Source organism: Pelmatolapia mariae, linkage group LG22 (assembly GCF_036321145.2).
Source record: "Pelmatolapia mariae isolate MD_Pm_ZW linkage group LG22, Pm_UMD_F_2, whole genome shotgun sequence".
NCBI lineage: Eukaryota > Metazoa > Chordata > Actinopteri > Cichliformes > Cichlidae > Pelmatolapia > Pelmatolapia mariae.
The window spans coordinates 25004546-25024828 of record NC_086245.2 but is presented as its reverse complement, the minus strand read 5'-3'; the positions used below and the strand labels follow the sequence as shown (position 1 = coordinate 25024828).

Here is a 20283-nt window from a genome sequence, read left to right as displayed (position 1 = left end):
TCAGGGGCAATTTGGGGTCCATTATCTTGCCCAAAGATGCCTAGACAAGCAAACTGAAGGAGCCAGAGATTGACCATCTAATCTCAATCTACCTCTTGAGCCACAGCCACTGTACCCTATCCACTCGTACACAGACTAGTAATCACATGTGCCACCATGACATTTAGTCTACATTACGGTGACTTCAGCAGCACCAGCATCTCAGAATTCCAGTACAAAGAGTGCAGTTTTCCTCACACGCACACACAACTGTGCCCTTATAAACATATACAAACATGTGCCAAGCTACTTTGGTACGTGCGACTGTCTGGTTCAAGCTTTTCCAGTGTAACTCTGTCTCTGCTTGCACTCACTGAACAAGATTACAAACAAAGCACCCCAAGTGAAATCCAAGCATCTTCTCTTTTTTTTTCCTCTGCTGAAGTACATTTAATTACTCTGGATCGTTCTTCGGTAGCTGTGCTAAAAGAAATGGTTCGAGTAAGGCGATCCATGGGAAAGTGATGTGTTGGTTACAGTTAGGTCTCCTGAGATACGAAATGCAGAGTACACTCTTTGTCTCGCTGCAACAACACACAAAACAGTGTACTTTGTAATCAGTTAGGACAGTTTGTTGTTTGTCTTAGCCCTACTTTAAGAGTGGCACATTTAAACGGGATACGAGCGTGGGGAAAGGTTTGTGCCCAGTTAAGATGCTCAAACGACTGAAATGTTGCACATTGTGATGCAGGCGATTGAAACTCAAGAACTGTGTGAAAGCAAAGAGTCCATTAATTTCATTTGTAAGAGGAAATCATTATTTCCATATTTAGGAATTGTCCAGTTTCACAACAAGTTTCTACAGCAACTGGTTGATCTTTGCAAAAGTCGTTGCATCAGATCTTTTAGTGATATTGAAATGAGGTTAAGGGGAACAGCATTTTGATACCAAACAATTATTTGCAATTAATGCGGTGTGCAAAGGGAAGGGCTTGCTAAAGCATTCTTGATATATTTTCATTTCTTTCCCGTAAGCATCCCATACATTTACCAGCAATCCCTATGTTTGGCCATAAATTCTTATCTAATCTGCAGCATGTTGACACATATTGATCTGCCTGCACCATTACAGATTTGCACCTCATGTGCAAACGGTCTAAACTTGACTGCACACTTGGCAAGGTTAGGGTTCACAAACCAGAGGTTTGATCAGGCAAAGGGAGAGTCTCCTTTTAAAGGGTGTGTGCAAACAAATATTGCATAGTGCGAAGATAAAGCTACATTGCAAATGCTAGGGGAGAGGGCAAGTATCTGTGTGTGTGTGTGTGTGTGTGTGTGTGTGTGTGTGTGTGTGTGTGTGTGTAAAGACATAAGCAAATATTGCAAATGTTTGTTTACATCTCCAGCAGCCCAGTGGTTCCTGCTACATAGGTGGGTATTCATACCAGTAGCAGTGTGTGTATAGCATATGTATACTGCAGGCTTTATGGAATGTATGCTCAGCTAATCTGGGAATATATACTGGAATAGGGAGGATAAAACACCTTTCAAATATAGACCTGAGAATCCGAGACCACGTCAAGCAGTAATCGAGCGATCTGCAGTCAACCGCACAAGCAAAACTTTTTCTTTCTACCACACACGAGGCGTCTCGTGTATGCCTCTGTTTAGCAGTGAGCAGATACGTGTGTCCATGTTTGACGGTGATCAACGCCTTTAAACTGATTCCACTGATGCTCAGTACAGAGATAGGGGGTTACTTTGAGTTTTGACATCGCCATACAGGACTCATGTAAGGTTGCACGAGAGATTTCCCAAAGCTGATTCCCTGTATACAAAACAGCTGCTAAAAGAAGTGTTTGTATATGAAGGAACGACACAGCTTCACTCTAAACGCAATGTGTAGGCTAAATGTCGTGGATTACATTTTAACCAGCTGTTTGTTTGAGTTTGAGTTTCTGTCTGAGTGTTCCTGTTTTATTTTGATTGTCTTCTGTCCTGCGCCAGTGTATCCAGTTTTGCTTCCTCTCTGTTTCGTCATGAGTGATTAGCTCAGGGAAAACGCATGGAGAGAGCATATTTCTCTAGTACTGGCCAAATCTTTCTTAATTACAAGGTCTTAAATAATCAGGCCCTATCTTGTTTCATCTTGTTTCATCTTCAGACTGCAGGCTTATTAATGGTTCCTAGACTGTTTAAAAGTAGGATGGGAGGCAGAGCCTGCAGCTTCTGCCCTGATTTTTGAGGTTTTCTTTATATTATTGTAGTCTTTACCTTACAATATAAAGTTCCTGTAGTTGTGATTAGCCATATAAATAAAATATTAAATTAAAACACACTACATACTCAAACTGAAAAATATAGAAACATATAGAAAAAAATTATTTGTCAGTGCAAATATACATAGCTGGAAATGTCAACACATACTCCTCAAACCTATACACCATCGCAAGATATTTACTTCGTATTTTTATACACACTTAATTAGTAAGCAGCTATGTTTTGACTTCTGGGTACTAAATCCAGTACATTTTTGTTTTCATTTTTCACAGACTGACGAAAAAGAAGTCGTAGTAGTCTAATATATATATATATATATATATATATATATATATATATATATATATATATATATATATATATATATATATATATATGTACACCAGCTTTGATTTTTAGTAGGCGTGCGCGTTACAGGAGCGATCAGTCACAGCTCGTTTGTAAATGTAAACACACTTGGATGAAAACAGATACAAAGAATTTCCAAGGAAAGGCTTCTGATGAAGAAACATATGACTGTGACACACCCGAGGGGGCGTGGTATAGTAGTGGTGTGAATGGCTCACGTTAGAGGGCGGGGACATCCAAAAAAATTACATCCAGTGGAGCTTGCTTGCTGCCAGCACCACATCTCATCAGTCCTCATTGAGTTTACACGCTACCGGACCGTATTTCTTTCTGTTAAAGGAGGATAGTGGTTTATTTGTGTATTTATTTCTGAGGCAAATTCAACCGAGGACGAAGTTATTTCTGCCATGGCGAAAGGAGAAGGAGCTGAACAATACTCGAACGCCAGTTTGTTGAATAAACCGGGGAACTCGGATGGCATCCAGCTCGCTAAAAAGGTGAGTAAATTCATTTATTCAAAATTTAGCTTTAGGTGCGGGTTGATTCTGGCCCGCTTTCACACGATTTCTCGAAAATAGAAAGGGCCAGGCTTTGATAGGAATGCGTGTCGACCATTTAAATGAATGGGTAATACCGGCGAGCTGACACTTTAAGGGTGACTCATGTATACGTTAGCTTAAATAAGGCGCGCGCCATTCCGGGCCAACATTTGTCTCATTAGTAACTCGGAAACGATATAAACGGAATTTAAAAAATGGATAAACGCCTAATTTAATCAAATATAATTATTGTTATTTGGCACGTGAGTGTTATTTGGGCCTTCGGGAAGCCCTTTCTCCTTCTTCTGATCCTTAATTATACTAAGAACGCATTCTTCAAATAGTTTAAACCAAAAACCGTGGTTTTGGAGGGCTACATCTACACAAACGGGTTTAATTCACAGTTTGTGTGTGTGGAAGGCAATGTTCGAGATTTTCTGTGCCCTTATTTCGCCAGCAACGTGTAGCTACATTTGAATTAAAAATGTAATACCTCACGTCTTATCAGTTCCTCAAATTCAGGTCACGTGCGGCTGATTTTTGACGTTGTTCCCTAAAGTAGCCAAGAATCTGTAAGCTAGGGTTTAAATTTGGGTTTTAACCTTTGCATAACGGTGACTTACTTTTAATTAAAGCCTCTAAAATAATTACGAATTTTTTTTAAAATCACGCTGGGAATATCGATATCGCCTTTCCAAAAACGTCGCAGAATATAGTCTGCTAACACCAGCGTGGTTTATCTTATCCTTCATATCAGTTTTAATAAGCATTCTCAGATAGATGTGCTGTGCTGCATTCACTGGGCTCTGTTAAAACCCCCACTAGCTCTGCGTTTGCAAGGAAGAAAAACTCAGGCCTCAGCTTTCCGAGGCTGGAATAATCCGACACGATGATTTGCATTGTAGTAACAAAAATGCGGTAGAGCTCATTTGCACGATGTTTTAAATTCCCTCATATACTAATGGTTTGTTAAACAGATGCTTTAATTTTTCACCCCCCCCCCCTCCAAAAAAAAAAAAACTCTCCAAAAACCCAAATGGGCTGCTGAAGAAAATTCCCATTAAATTTTAAATTTACAATTTTCCCGAGAGCACTGAACGCCACAGGGAGCACCCACCAAGGCGACGTGTCAGATAATGAAGGAGCAGGCAGAGGACCTTTCCCGAAAACCCACTACAAAATGAGTGTTCGGGATTTTGTGTGTCTGCACCTTTAAACTAAGGGAGTGACACGTGAACCCAAAAAGCAGGAAAAACGTCTCACCTACGCATGTTACGCGTTTACAGTAGTAACATATCATTAGTGGGAACTCTGATAGCAGAAGGTGTGGCCCTGGAAGTAATATCAGTGAAGGTAGATTCAGTGTCCTGTTTATGAAACTCAGCTAGATTCCTTTCTCTTTTTCTTTTATTGCCAAAGACATCTGTCCACGTGTGGCCGCAAGCTGAGTTAAGATCCATTATGGTTGTGTGTTTTAAATAGACTGCCTGACAACCATGCAAATGTGTGTGACACGAATACACTGTCACATTAACACATTCCTGTGGCAGTTACATGATGGTTACACGCCTGTGTCGGTACAGTCAGTGCTCTGCATTCAGGTAGAGTGGGTTCAGGGGAGTTATGTAAGGTGAGAGATGCTTGAGATTTTGCATTTGCTGCCATGGACACCAGAGCTACTGAATTTCCAGCTATTATGGTTAAAACTGCTTCTTCTGCTGGTTTGTCCTTGCAGCGAAGAGTGTTTGACCTAAAGAAAAGCAGAGCTGGGCGTATCAGTGGGGCAAAGACTGGTTTATTTGCATGCAATGACAGCAATGCTTCATTTCCGTGTCCTTTTCCTGATCCTTATGAGAAGTGGTGAAATATGCCGAAGGTTACTATAAACAGATTGTACCTTGATATAGGTTTTCTGCTTTGCTTCTTCTGCTTAAGGTTATCAGCAAGAGCCCTTTTCTCATTCAGCACCAGTGATTAATCCCCCCCCCCCCCCCCCCCCCCTTAAAAAAAATAAATAAATAAATAAAGAGAGAGACTAAGACTAAGCAGCAGGAAACTCAAGCTTTCGATTGGTCGGGGATAAGGGTGTGTGTTCGCCTCTCTTTGGGCAGCAGTGGTCAAAGCTCTGGTCAAACAGTGGCAGTCATCCACTGAGGAATTAAGCCATCTCAAACTGATGCCAAGGTGCTGTCGCCCTGGCTTTTGGGGTGAGTGACACCATAGTGTAGTCAGACTCTCGCACCAATCGCGGATTTGTGTTGCCATTAGGAGATTTGTTTGGAGTCTGTCTGTTGAGGAAATGATTACATGTTCAGCGGAGAAACTCTTGAAGAATAAGCGCTTGTTACCAAACCAAGGGTTTCTTGATTCCCTGGCGGCTGTCCCCGACACCTTCCAAATACACTACACTGTGGTTAGCTTTTTGCCAGCTGAACTCACGAGCTCTTAAGACCCTCTGGCGATTAAGAATTTAGGCCACGTTCCTCATGAGGCTCGGAAAAAATGTTTTATTGTTTAATGGGACTGGTGAGAAAGAAGCAAGTCTGCAGATTAAGTCTTCAGACAGAAATTGAGAAAGTTGCCTATTTATAATCTGCTTCTTTTTTTTTTTCTTCTGGGGACAGGGGGAGTGTAATTGTTTGTAGGTGTGTTGCAGTGGCTGTGTAAGGCTTAAGCTGCTGCTGGCCACTCCGGGGAAGTGGCCTCTCCTATAATTACAAAAACCTGGCCCTGCTGAAGTCCAAAAACGTTTGCAGACAGCTGCAAATACCCGAGGGCAGTTTCTTCAAAAGTTGGCTATCATTGAAGGCGTTTATTGCCTCTTGTCAAGCGAGATCCTCCCAGATGACGAGCAGGTCTCAGGCCTGCTCTTAGGTGTGCCTGTTGAACAAAATGTTCTTATCCTACTTTTGTTTTTACGATCAATGTATTTGAGCACGTTCTAAATCTGTGTTTCTGTTCTTTTTATTGCCTACTTGCAGCATGAGCAGAACAGGTTATCAGTCTGCAACAAGATATGCTATGCCATCGGGGGAGCTCCGTACCAGATCACAGGATGCGCCCTGGGCTTCTTTTTGCAGATCTATCTACTGGACGTAGCACAGGTGAGGAGGTTGAAATTGTTTCCAAACTCCAAAGAGATAAATGAAGCCACCTGGCTTCACCATCAGTGATAAGTAACCTGAACCTGTGCTTTCAGAATATGTCAATTTTGACAATTAGGGGGAAAAGAAATACATATATGTTCAGTTTAACACACATTAAATACTATTAAATTTTCCAGTAAGAAAGCCTAACCCTATATGTGTCCAAAACATTAAGGGATAGGAGTAAGGTTAGACTTCACAAGGTTAAATGGGATTGAGAGCAAAGTGTGCAGTCTGTTCTCTGTAATGTAGTAATCCTGAGCCTTAAAGCCCTGCTCTTATAAGCCCTCATACAGGACTTTACACAGATCAGAGCAAAGTTGTGGAAAAAGTTTCTGCCTTGTTGCTATTATTGACTCGATGATGGGGCTCCAGTGTATTAAGAGGCTTACAGGAGCTTGTTCTGAAAAGCTTTGGGAGGGGTACAGTGGTGGCACAATATAAAGGGGGGAGCTCGCATTAATGAGCTCTGACAGTAATCTGATGGTCATAGCCATGATGGCAGTGATAGTCAAAGGCTTCCCAGGGTTCGGCCTTGTTCGCCTTCCATGGCTATTAATTAACAGTCTATGGGGTGACACAGCGTGGTACAGATTGTACATTTAGAAGTCACACATTCATCACCCTGTCCGAGTTTGTCCCCTCTGTTAACAGCCAGTTGGCAACTAATTTGTGTTAAGGGTTACCCTCTCACTGCTGCCTTTAAAAAAAGATAGTGACTAAACCTTTCACACTGTAATACGAAGTGTAATGCCCATTTTTACAGCTTCACTGCTACTGTTTAACTATACGACCACATAACCTGTGCTCATTTAGCACAGGTTAGACTTTATTAGCTTAACATTTAATGTGGTTTCTGAGCTGTACATGTGTATAACAGCCACGTGTCAACATCTCTAATCTTTTTCTTGTGCTTTTACAGATCGATCCCTTCTATGCTTCCATCATCTTGTTTGTTGGGCGAGCTTGGGACGCCGTAACGGACCCCACAGTGGGCTTCCTGGTCTCTCGAAGCCCGTGGACGCGTTTTGGACGCATGCTGCCCTGGTGAGCTTTTACTCCCTCCTAGTTTCGTGGTGCTACACAGTCCATTTGATTTGATGTACATAACAAATAGACTTCCTTAGTGAGGTCTCTGACAAACTGTTTCCTTTACCTTACTGATAAAGCCGGGTTACGCAGTTCAAACACTTGTTGCGTATTTGCTGTTGGAGCATGTGATCACAGGGTCTCCCATCAGCCCTGGTGGAAGTTTTCCAACCGTATGATGTCAGTGTTTTTGGGGCGGGAGGAGGGGCAGGGCGGGGCTTTGTTCTCTACTTTTGAAAAGCCAGAGACTTCTCTCAGGAGGGTTTACTACGCGTCATGCTATTGCTGCAGTACTACTTCCTCATTGCTAGCATGTGCCATTCAAACTCTCCTTCCCCCGTCTCTCATTCACAAAGACTCTTTGGAAGTCATATTTGTGTGGTTATTTGACATAAAACCTTAAATATACAGAGAATAATATGAAAGCCCATCTTGTATTTAGGTTTGAATTCAGCTTGGATCTTTGTCTGTGTAGGAGGGCTGTGAAGCATGCCTGAAAAGGCTTGCTGATCATTTTTTCTTTTCAGATTTGACCCGCACCCACCACCCCCCACCCCCCACCACCACATTGTTCTGTCTATGGGCATCTTGCACAGTGTTATCAGCTCTAAAGTCTAATGACTTTTAAACCCCTATTCCCCACACCGTTACACACCTGTGGTCTGTGTCAACGGAGATGTAATTCATATAATTCCGCTGATGTAAGAGACTACTGGGGTGTCAGCGGAGCTGCTAGTTATAGAGCTGTCAGCACAGAAGACGTTTTAGAGCCACTGTCCCTTCAGTACATGCAGTACTCTGTAGTGTGACGAGGGTAGAAATAAGCCACCGGAGGTAAAGGGTATCAGAGAGAGAGGATATGTCAAGAACAACATGTGTCAGAGAGCAAAGGCATCTCTTTAATAACCACCACGAGGAGGTGTGGGGTGTGTGCTGCACCTGTGTATTTACTCCCTTGCCTCCTTGATTAAACGTATAATTTCCCAAGCTGGTTAGGAAATGAGCGTTGGGTAGGAAGTGGCACGAGTGGGAGGAGAGGGTCCCCTGCCTGCCCACTAGTGTCTTTCCCTGTGTTAATGCAACCTCTTGGTAAATGGTGTGAGATTAAGCAAAAGGCTATGAAAGCAGATAATCAGGATAAAATTCCTTTTTGCCATAATTTTTCCTGTACAGCTCTAATTTTAGCTTGTTACAAGTGGAGCGCAGCTACTTTTGTCACCGCGTAGTTGAGCTCGGGCCTGTAGAAATGATATCTTCTAGAGGAGGTAAAGGCCATGTAATGTTTTAGAAAGACAGTTTCTTTTTGTAATTTGATGCTCAAATGAATTCTAGTTAAACGGCCATGGTTTTAGAGCTCATTCAAAGAAGGTTTGTGGTAAATAATCTAAGTATTTGTGGCTGTGAATTTCAGCTTTAATCTTGCAGCCTACGTGGGCGTGTATGTCGCAAGTAGACCTGCATGACTGATGCAGAAGAAATGTCATACTGGCGAGACTGAGGTTCGCAGAGCTGACGGTGATAGAAATGTTCCTCTCCAGTGATGAAATCGTTAATGGGAGTTCCTGTAAAGGAGTGCTGAACTTGATGATGTAAAAATTATATTAAGAGTTATTTCTTTGTCAAAAAAATTTGACTGAGAAGCAAATGTGCAAGAGGGTGATGGATTTTATCTCGTTACTGTAATTACTGCTGAGATGCTGATGTTTGAATCTCAAAAGTGGGTCACAGAGGAAGGGGGGAGGGATAAAGTGCATCCTTCACTTCTCGTCAGAAATGGGGCGTGGGCTTTTGGTTGTAGCGGGGGTGGGTTTGGCATATTTGGTTATATTATGGCTCAGTTCATTTCAGACACATGTGCAGAGAGCAGGCAGGAAGCTGCAGATGCAGTCAGAGCTGCTCTGTCTTTAATGCTTGGAAGCCACAGTGGGGGGAGGGTGACCGGAGCTGAGCGAGCTTCTCATTGGTCCTGCCCACAACACACCACTAGTTTTAGCCAATAGCTGCTCAGCTTTCAGTGCCTGTATTACGTTTTAAAGAGTGCCTGAGGAATCCAGGAGGTTACTGGAGTTCAAGTTCTAGCAGAGTGAATTTTCAGACCGAGGGCTTTCCTGTTGCTTATCTTATATCACTGTCAGCTTCTGCAGTGGGCTACAGTATGAAGAGCCAGTTTTGAAGACTTTCACCTAAAGAGTGATATATTTTATTTTATTTTTATTTTTATTTTTTGGGGGGGGCGGGGGATGATTTCTGACTTATGAAAGCACAAAGTCAAAAACTACATTTTTAAAATCTATTATTGCTTCAGCCGCCAAGCCAAAAATGAGAAAATGGAGAGATAACTGTGTCACTCTCACACGCAGGAGCTCTTAAGATAGCTTTTCACTCTTACTAAACTGTTGATAGACTTAAAGCTGCCACTCGCTGAGTTAATTCGCTGACAAAGTAGATAACGCTCGCTCTTGTCAGCACGGCTGTTTCAGAAGATGTTTAAATGTGATGTAGGTCAATGCTTGTATGGCCCAGTGTGCCTCCGGAGTTCTGCAAGGACGGTGCAAAACTTATCTTAGGCTTGCAGACAGTGAACACGTGCCTTAAAAAAACAAACAAACCAAGCAACACAGTTTCTGCTGGTGACTTGTGTGGATGACATTCCTTGCGTTTGTGTTCATCTCTCATGGGCTGGAGTTGATTACTGTATTAAAAAAGGAGGAGGAAAAAAAGGAGCAAGCATTCCTGAGCGCATTGTTGCATGTGGATGGATCATGTGTTCCAGCTTGTCCACCCTTTCTGTACACTCCCGCACTGTGTTCAAACAAGGGTACAATTAATCACATCACATGGGCAAGAGAGCAGACAGCACGTCGCTCCGCTGGACCTTTTCTCTCTTTCAAACTCTCGCTGCGGCGCATGATTATGAATTGTTCGCGAGGGCTCGAATTGATTGGCAGCGAGTTGTTCAGCTTTCCGAGCACTGTGGAGAGAAGTTAGGCCTGCTCTAGCTGTTGGACCACTCTGACTCGAGCATGATTTCGCATCCTGTCTGAAAAGGTTCTTGCATAGAGTGAATGGCCTGGCAGGATGCCACGAACTGTGTCATATTCCATGTGTATTTCTTGGAATGTGACGCATCCACAGAGGCGTAACTGCAGGGCGAAATTTCACATCTCATTGGACTGTAGCTGTCTGCCCATAGGAAGGAGGTGACTGGAGGGCAGGAAGTGTGCAAAAGAATTTCACTTCTGTGGGATTTTACGCTCAGTTAAAGTTCCTGTATGTTAGATATAGGTGTGAATTCATGAAAACAAAAGGTGCCTTTAATGTCGTTCAGCAGCATTCCCAAGTCATTCATCCTCTAGTAACCCTCAGATCAGGCCATATCTGAGGCTCAGCCTCCTTGCATGTAAAGTACATAGATACATGATATTCATCAGGAGACGGTTAACTAAAGTGCAGAATCACTGAAGAAGTGTTGCCATGAGCAGAATAGAAAAGCCACGAGTAGTTACGCAATGAGAGATTTTTAGGCCTGGAAACTGTTTACAAAATGAAATGTTCCACACTTTGAATAGATCACGTTTTACATCGACTGACGCTGTTGCTGTTGTCATGTTTTCCTGTTCCACTCCCCTCCCTCCCCCTTCCTCCTGCTTTATCTCATCTGCAGGATCGTACTGTCAACCCCTCTGGCTGTGATTTCCTACTTCCTCATATGGTACGTTCCTCCCTTTGAGAATGGCAAAGTCGTCTGGTACCTCTTCTTCTACTGCCTCTTCCAGAGCCTCCAGACTGTGAGTACCACATGTGCACGCACAAACATGTCTACTATAACCTTTCATTGTAGGGTTCTCAGAGTATGGCCTGCAGTCTAACTGTAGTCTTTGGTGATGTCGGAGGGAAAGAATGTTCCCCTCTGTATTTCCTTCTTCCGTGTATATATAATATTAGTATGTAGCACCTCATGGGAAGATCAACCCCAACTTCTTTAGAAGTCTGATATATTTGGATTATTTAGAAAACAGTTTCCTGTCTTCGTGCAGTGATTGTGGTATCTAAGTGTCGATCATTTGTTGAAGCTGTTCTCTCACCTTCATACTCTTTGTGATTTCCCACAGTGCTTCCATGTGCCATACTCAGCCCTCACCATGTTCATCAGCTCAGAGCAGAAAGAGAGAGACTCTGCGACTGCCTACAGTGAGTATCGGCATGTTAAAGCGCCGTCCTCTTAGATAAACCTCCTGGCGCCTCTTTACGATGCCTCTTTGTCTCCTCATCAGGGATGACGGTGGAGGTTTTGGGCACCGTGCTCGGTACGGCGATCCAGGGCCAGATCGTCGGCTTGGCGAACGCTCCCTGCGTCCCAGGGCCCGCCGATATCCTGGCGGAGCCAAGCAACTTCTCCGTGTCCGCTGGACTTAATGAGTCTAAACCTGTCATCTCCTTGGAGCACACGGTAACCGGACGCATTTATTAGTTGGCTAATTAACAAGTTCGTCTAATTAGACACGAGCTGATGACGGCGGATTGTGAAATCTTCTGAATACTAATTGCGCATTTGTTCCTCCTGTGCAGAGAGCGGCCTACATGATCGCGTCGGGTGTGATCTGCTTGATTTACATCATCTGTGCTGTTGTGCTGTTCTTCGGTGTGAGAGAACAAAAAGGTGAGCGTTTATCAGAGTCGACCATCCTTCTGTCGTTGGGTCCTTTAACAGACTCGTTTAAGATTTTATCCAAAGCCAAAATCATTGATGTCAGATTCCCGATAGGCCGCACATGTATGCTTCCTTCGTGTGATCATAGAGCTGTAGCTCTATGATTATGGGCTGAGGAAGTACACAAAGTTTGCTCAAAGTGAAAGCCTTGTGACCTCGTAATAAGATGTCTGGCTATTTCAGGGTGAGGCTTAAAGGCAGCTGCACATGAAAAGTGTCATATAAAGTAAAAAAGCTCAGAAACGGGACATCAGAACGTTTCAAAGTGAATTCTGCATCTTGGTTCACTCCCTCGTGTTTTTTCTCTTTTCAGAGTCTTCTCGTCCCAGGTCTGAGCCCATGTCCTTCTTTCAGGGGATTAAGCTGGTGATGGGGTATGGACCATATGCCAAACTGGTCATGGGCTTCCTCTTTACCTCACTAGGTTTCATGGTGCGTACATGAAAGAGAGCAACACGCACACTCACTTTATATTTTAGTCTAAATAAATTTTTGTACAGGATAACTTTCCATGTGACGTTTGCCTTTTTCAGTCACCAACTTCAGCCTGTTTAGTCTCTCGCATGTTTGCGCTCTCAGCCAGAGTTTTCTTGGCCCCATATGCATGTGTGCATGTGTTTGTGTGTTCAAGCAGTACACTGAGTGACCTCTCTGTCTCATCCTGCAGCTCCTGGAGGGAAACTTTGCCCTGTTCTGCAGCTCCACGCTGGGTTTCAGGAACGACTTCCAGAATATTCTGCTGGTCATTATGGTGAGTAGAGACACAGAGGAGGTGACCAAGAGGTGGTTAGACACAGACAGCTAGGCGCACTGTTCCCATAGAAATGACTCCAGCTCCCCCTGGCAGATGAAACCCAGAGCAGCCCGTTTGTGTGGAATAAAATGAGCCATTAGCGTCAGAGTGCAGACAAAAGCCTTCTCTTGTAAATGGTCTTCAATTACAAAATCCATTCTGTGCTCGGTCAGAAAGAAAGGCACCTGCATGGCTGTTTCAGTGATGTGTGAATGCTCGGCCTGAATGCCACCGCGTTCCCACAGACCGTAAAGAAGCCACAGTCACCTCTGCTTTCATGTCTCTTTTATATAAACCTGTGGAAGAAGGGGAACAAAAAGTTTTCATATCAAAGAGTCACTCAAACTTCCTGACGAGCATTAAAGCTAATTAATCCACAGATGTGCGTTGCGTGAGCTCAGCACAACTGGTACGGGGTGAGAAAGTGCAGGTTAGCGAGGGTGAAGAGATTAGATGCTTTGAGCCTTTACTTCACGGGAAGGATTATGTAGCCAATGTAGTGACCATTAACCAGTACGTGCAGTCGCTGAAGTGACTTTGTTTAATCAGCACTGAGAGATGGTAATCCTTGATGATGTGTCAGGTTGATCTCATATCTCATAACGGCAATGATAAGATAAACCAAATCAAATCGGCACGCGTTATAAAAGCACATGTACCTCACACTAGCTGTCAGTCGAAGGAGCAAAAGAAGCAAAGGTCAAAAGTAATGAAAACATGAGAGAGGAGGAGGAAGGCAGAAAAAGCCTCCTGTGTGACGCCTGTTCATGTGAGGTACTCGCTGTTTTCCAGCTTAGATGCACAGCACTTGCAGTCGTTCTTAAGGATGTTTGTATGAGAATGTCGTGCTGCTCAGTTTCAATGAAGTCAGTTTGTGTGAAACTCACTTCAAAGTTGGTTTAGAAGATGAAAGCTGATGTGCGATGTTGATATTTGATTCCTAAAAAAAACAAAACGGCGAGGCTCATGGGGGCGAAGGTTTGACAGAAGTGTTTGCAGAACAGCAAGACTAATTTCAAGTGCATACATTTAAAAACAGAGTGTGCGCATGTAGACTAAAGTGAAACTACATGAAATAAGTCTGAAAGCTACAGATGACTGCACAGAGAGACTGAGGTGATGGGAAATTTGGGCCTATAGAAGGCATTCAGAAGAAAAGGTGGGGAAATACCGAGAACACTGTGCACAATGGCCAGGTGTTCTCACCGCCTTGGTCAAAGCCCACGATGATCCAGGGGCAGTCCCGCCTCTTCATGTCCTCCTTAGGGCAGATGATATCTGAAGTTCTTTGTGACGGCATCAGATGTCTAACATGCTCCTCTTTTATGTAACACAGATGAAGTGAGGGGTTTTTGTTTTTTGTTGGTTTTTTTTCCTGTTATTGTCCTGGAATAAAGTGGGGCATTGGAGAAAATTACAGGAACTTCTCTGAATTTTGGTAAAACAGCTGGTTAACCAAACTTGTTTTTTTGTTTTTTTTCCCCCTCTTTCAGCTCTCCGCTACTCTGGCCATTCCCTTCTGGCAGTGGTTTCTGACTCGTTTTGGAAAGAAGACAGCGGTTTACGTTGGCACATTGGTAAGTCCCTGAAATCTTGTTAAAAGTATAAACAAACCATAAAACTTAGGGGAATTTTTCTTTCTTTGGAAAACTGATGCAGTGTCAATAAGAGACTTGTTTTGGGATTTAAATCTCACTGCTGTCATTTCCAGGCTGTGATTCCTTTCATGATCCTAGTGGTGTCCCTGAAGAGTAACCTGGCTGTCACCTACATCTGCTCCTTTGCTGCTGGCGTTGGAGTGGCTGTCGCCTTCTTGCTACCTTGGTATGCCTCTCAACTGGCTTGTATTTGATGACTTTATAGATAAAAATGTTTTTCTTATCAGGAATGCACATAAATGACCAAGCCTCACGTTTTGTGTTTGTTCAGGTCTATGCTGCCCGATGTCGTCGACGACTTCCAAGTGCAAAATCCCGACTTCACCGGCCACGAAGCTCTCTTCTATTCCTTCTACGTCTTCTTCACCAAGTTTGCTTCTGGAGTCTCTCTCGGCATCTCTACTCTTAGTTTAGAGTAAGCACTCACACCAAGTTTAAGCATTTGCAGCCATTCGTTTAGAGTTTCTGCAGCTATTTGTTTAGTTGAATTTCTCAGCACCCAAAATCCCACATCAAAGCAAGGAGTTCCTTTCTGTTCCATTAGATTACAGTGAGGCTATAGAGTGCATGTGGGTACATATATCACATGATTAACCACAGCAGTGTTTTCTATTTGATGAGTAATTTGTTACTTTTCCTTCACATCAATATCTATGCTGCGCTAAAAGCTAATAATTTTCTTTCTCTTCTTTTTAGCTTTGCGGGTTACATCAGCCGAGGCTGCTCTCAACCTAAGGAAGTGGACTTGACGTTGAAATTGCTGGTTTCGGCTGCACCCATAGCTCTGATGGCGATTGGCCTGTCCATAATTTACTCTTACCCGATCAATGAGGAGAAGAGGCAAGCTAACCGCAAATTCCTACAGGACCTGAGGTAAGTGCACAGACCCAAACGCTTCACCGTCTTCTGTGTGTGTGCTGCATCTGTGTGAGGTAACCCTCCAACCGAAGTCTCTTGTCTCACAGGGAGAATGAGGCGGACTCTGAAACGGACTCAGCAGAACTAGCCAACGTGGTCTAGCTCATTTTCCAGACAGACCAGTCGGGTGAATGGCACTTTTGCACCGGACGGGACCAACGGACCCGCGCCTGTCGGATCACTGCCTTGTCCAGTAATGCTGCTGTTGCTGCTGCTGTTCCAGAAGTACTTGACTCACTCAAGTGTCATTGTTTCAGCCACCCTGAGGCCTTTTCTAAAGACAACCCTACCATCTGTGAATCTGTGACGTTTTCCTGGCACAATTTTCTGTTTCTTTTTTTCTTGGAAAAAAACAGCCTTATTTTTTTAGATGTACTGTGAAAAGATCCTTTTCATTTTCTTTGTTTAGTTGGTCTTTCTCTGAGTCGAAATCACACAAGAACCATGAAAAGCATTAAGAGCATGTTTTCATTAGTATTAATGGTGCTATATACGCACGTCGAACGTTAGCGACCTCAGGAGGCTCTGAGATGTGAGCGTTCGACACGAGGAACTTGAACAGCGATACAACCTTAATTTGTTCCCCCGTTTACGGGGCTTTAAAAAGCTGATGCAAATGTCAGGGGGTTTTTTTGTTTTGTTTTTTAAAATGCAAATTGTAATTTTACATTTTCACTTCATAGTTTACACAAACCAATCAGCCAGCCTGTTTCATCTTATTCCCATCCCACTGGCTTTTCCTATAAGAGGTTATAAATAATGGGGATGTTTGAACTTGTGGCCAAACAGGAACACCTGCGCTCTAAAGGGCTTCTAATAGTACTCCACCATTACACTGAAACCACTATAGGAGTGAAAGCAGTTATTTTTCAAAAACATAACTGTGACGTCTGTTTATTCAGCAGCTGCATTATTTCCATTATTTATAAGGACAGCTGCTGATGGCAGGAAAAACCTTTTCTCTCTCACTGCTTTAAATTTAAGTTACTACAGGCACCTGTAATGTAGTGATATCATTATTTAAATATTTATTAGTTTTAATTTTCCTTTTCAAATTCATGTTTTCTAGAAAGCCATGCTTCTTGGATTATTTAACTCTATTTAAGGCCTGTAAAGCTGTTGCCAACTGGGCAGTCAGGTTTAACCTCCTCTGCTGTCTTTGCTTCATATGCATTTTATAAAAGGGAAACACATCATTTTGGAGAAAGAAGAAGGAAAAAAGATCAGAAGATGGAAAGCGGAGCTCTTATCGATGGGCGTTTATGTTTATCTGTATATATGTGTTTATTGGAGAAGCACATGTCAATCTGTCATCACGAGGATTATGTTTCATATCTGTCGATATGGAAATGTGTACATTCAGTGTCATATGTTATACATAATGTTACATCTTCGTCATTTGATTCTGACAACTGAGTTGCCAATGTTTATCTCATTCATGCTTGTTTTCTTTATCCTCTGCTGAAGAGGACGGAGAACGTACATCCTTGGACTAAACCTGTAGTAACTGTACATCCTGTAAATGCCGTCTTGTTTTAATTTGTCATGTAGTTTGTTTTTTATTATTGACTCTTGACTGGGGCTGTAGCCAAATGTGTGAAGCTTTAATCCCCACAAAGGCACACAGACACCTCCTGTGCATATGTATATACTTTATGTAAACTTGTGTATATATCTTTGTTATATTTGTGTCTGCAAGTGGGATGAACCCATGTACACTGTGGTGTAGCTATTTAAGAAAAAAATACTGTGATGGAGAAAAAGATGTTAATAAACACTAATTGATAAATGTGCGTTGTGCACTGTGGGGCAAAAAATATTGTCAGTAGTCTTTACTTCCTCGTGTGGATTAAAAATAAGGAACTTCTTCTCCATCCACACATCCCATGTGGATGGATGAGATTCCAAGATGCATTGCTGATCAGTTGTCTCCCTCTATGATCGGAGGGGATTTTGGTCTTTCTGGTCCAGGTTTTGTAGAGCTGAAACAAGTTTACAGCTAGCACAAACACTGGTTTTGGCCTCTGGTAATAATGACCTGATGCACTCCCACTAATGCCTCGGCATGCTACTGATGAGACGGTGGATGGTGTTTTAGGGGATCTCCTCCCAGACATGGATTATAGCATCAGGGAGCTCTAGGAGAGTGTGGCTTTACATTGTTTGGGGACTGGACACAGAAGATGTGACAGAGGTTCTCACAAGGATTCAGGTCTGGGAAACATGAGGACCAGACAGTGGAATTGATAGCAATACCTTCATACAACATTTCACTAATAAGTTTAATTTATAATACCTAGTTCTGTCCAAACAAAGTCACCCCAGCTGTGTTGACACGATGCGTTCACATATACAAACACAATGCAGCAGTACCATCTAGTGGTTACACAGCTCAGCAGCAGGTCAAACATGTCAAGGAGCATTTACCAACTCTGCACAAGAAATCAGTCCCATATTATATATAGTGGAAAAAGTCATGAGGGATAACCGGTAACAGAAGAGGCACAGCATCAGTCAAAATTATACTAATTTATTAACCAAAAAGGAAAAAAACACACACCATAAACTCCATGAAAAATGTTAGTCAGTGTGTCAGCAGGCGAATGAATGAACGTTAGGCAGTTTAACAGTGCGAAGCCTAAAAATAACCAGAGCTGGGTGGATGGGCATAGAGAAGCCCGAGGCAGCTGTTTGCAGTTTAGGTGCTGAAGAATGAGGTCAAATCTGCTCCGGAAATGATATAATGATCTGTTTCGATATTTGTTCAACTGTATTCTAAGCGTTTTAAGAGAGATCTGCTGAACCGTCTCGTCTTGATTAATCAGTAATGTTTAATATCATATAATGATACACAGTTCTTTACTAACTTATTTCAAATCAATTTATGACCTTTCAAAGTAATTTGACATCAATGAGACTTTTAGCTGAGAATTGTACTCATATGATTGTGCATATTTTTTAAAATATAACAGATAATTAGGCTGTTACTTGCCATTTTTATTGTAAATATTTATCATAAGGGGAAAAGGGGAGTAAAGTACACAGTGAGGCCCAGCTTATGTCATCAGCTGTGTTGTTTGCCTCCAAGATGTGTCTTCCGGTCCTCAAACGGGGAAGCGAGTGTGCAAGTATGCAAGTACAAACTGTGTGTACTTACAGGGTGGGCCATTTATATGGATACACTGTAATAACATGGGATTGGTTGGTGATATTAAAGTCCTGTTTGTGGCACTTTAGTATATGTGAGGGGGCAAACTCCTCAAGATGGGTGGTGACCATGGTGGCCATTTAGAAGTCGGCCATCTTGGACACAACTTTTGTTTTTTCAATAGGAAGAGGGCCATGTGACACATCAAACTTATTGGTAATGTCACAAGAAATTCTAGGAATGCTGGCACCCATAATGTGGTGGTGCACCATCTCGCTGGAAAAACTCAGGGAACGTGCCAGCTTCAGTGCACAAAGAGGGAAACACATCATCATGTAGCAATTTCAAATATCCAGTGGCCTTGAGGTTTCCACTGATGAAGAATGGACCCACTATTGTTGTACCCCATATACCACACCAAACCATCACTTTTGTTGTTCCAACACTCTTGGAGGGATCCATCCAATGTGGGTTAGTGTCAGACCAATAGTGGTGGTTTTGTTTGTTGTTAACTTCACCATTAACATAAAAGTTTGCCTCATCACTGAACAACATCTTCCTCGTGAACTGAGGGTCCTGTTCCAATTTTTGTTTTGCCCATTCTGCAAATTCTGTGCGCCGATCTGGGTCACCCTCGTTGAGATGCTGCAGTAGCTGGAGTTTGTAAGGGTGCCATTTGTGAGTAGCTAATATCCGCCGAAGGGATGTTCGACTAATGCCACTCTCCAGTGACATGCGGCGAGTGCTACGCTGTGGGCTCTTGCTGAATGAAGCTAGGACAGCCACTGATGTTTCTTCATTAGTGACAGTTTTCTTGCGTCCACATTTTGGCAAATCCAACACTGAACCAGTTTCACGAAACTTAGCAAGCAGTTTGCTAACTGTAGCATGGGAGATGGGTGGTCTCGTAGGGTGTCTTGCATTGAAATCTGCTGCAATGACCCGGTTACTGCGTTCACCACATATCAACACAATTTCGATCCGCTCCTCACGTGTTAACCTCTTCGACATGTCAATGGCTGTGAACAAAGAGAAACTTGTAAATAACTCATGAAAGAATAAAGTTACGTTGAAACCAAGCACACCATTGTTTTTCTTGTGACATTACCAATAAGTTTGATGTGTCACATGGCCCTCTTCCTATTGAAAAAACAAAAGTTGTATCCAAGATGGCTGACTTCTAAATGGCCACCATGGTCACCACCCGTCTTGAGGAGTTTGCCCCCTCACATATACTAATGTGCCACAAACAGGACTTTAATATCACCAACCAATCCCATGTTATTACGGTGTATCCATATAAATGGCCCACCCTGTAGTATTGAGAAACACCTGCTGAAATATTTGACCAGATCAGCGTCATCCCTGTGCCCTGGCTCTAATGGGTAAGGTTGACAGATTGCAGATTGCAAAGGAGCCATGAAATAATCAATTAAATTGTGAAATAATAAAATATGTTTTTAAAAAAGATTAATTGACATATGTATTTAATACACTATTTATTTATTTCCATTTTTAATTACTTTCTCATTCACTTAATTAATTGCTTAATGGTGTATTTAGTGATATAATTTGGGCACTCTTTGCACTCCAACTATGACGAGAGTCCTCGTATTTTCAGGTGTCGCTCTAGTGAAACCCAGTTTTCACATTCACATAGTTTATGATTCATAA

The 20283-nt window shown here is 42.6% G+C and overlaps 1 protein-coding gene across 1 annotated transcript; it reads left to right on the top strand.

The window, feature by feature from the left end:
* The first annotated feature begins 2867 nt into the window (after nt 1-2867).
* Nucleotides 2868-17267, top strand: mfsd2ab (MFSD2 lysolipid transporter A, lysophospholipid b). The gene is made up of 14 exons (XM_065471199.1): nt 2868-3104; nt 6128-6250; nt 7215-7339; nt 11046-11169; nt 11494-11572; nt 11656-11831; nt 11951-12041; nt 12406-12524; nt 12760-12843; nt 14379-14462; nt 14597-14709; nt 14815-14958; nt 15240-15416; nt 15509-17267. The coding sequence occupies exons 1-14, from the start codon at nt 3015-3017 to the stop codon at nt 15561-15563; spliced, it is 1584 nt and encodes a 527-aa protein (XP_065327271.1). The 5' UTR covers nt 2868-3014; the 3' UTR covers nt 15564-17267.
* Nucleotides 17268-20283: the final 3016 nt, after the last annotated feature.

Coding starts and splice junctions, on each gene's coding strand:
- mfsd2ab (XM_065471199.1), top strand. CDS start 3,015: ATGGCGAAAGGAGAAGGAGCTGAACAATACTCGAACGCCAGTTTGTTG. Junction 12,525..12,759: donor TTACCTCACTAGGTTTCATG/GTGCGTACATGA, acceptor CTCATCCTGCAG/CTCCTGGAGGGAAACTTTGC. Junction 15,417..15,508: donor AAATTCCTACAGGACCTGAG/GTAAGTGCACAG, acceptor CTTGTCTCACAG/GGAGAATGAGGCGGACTCTG.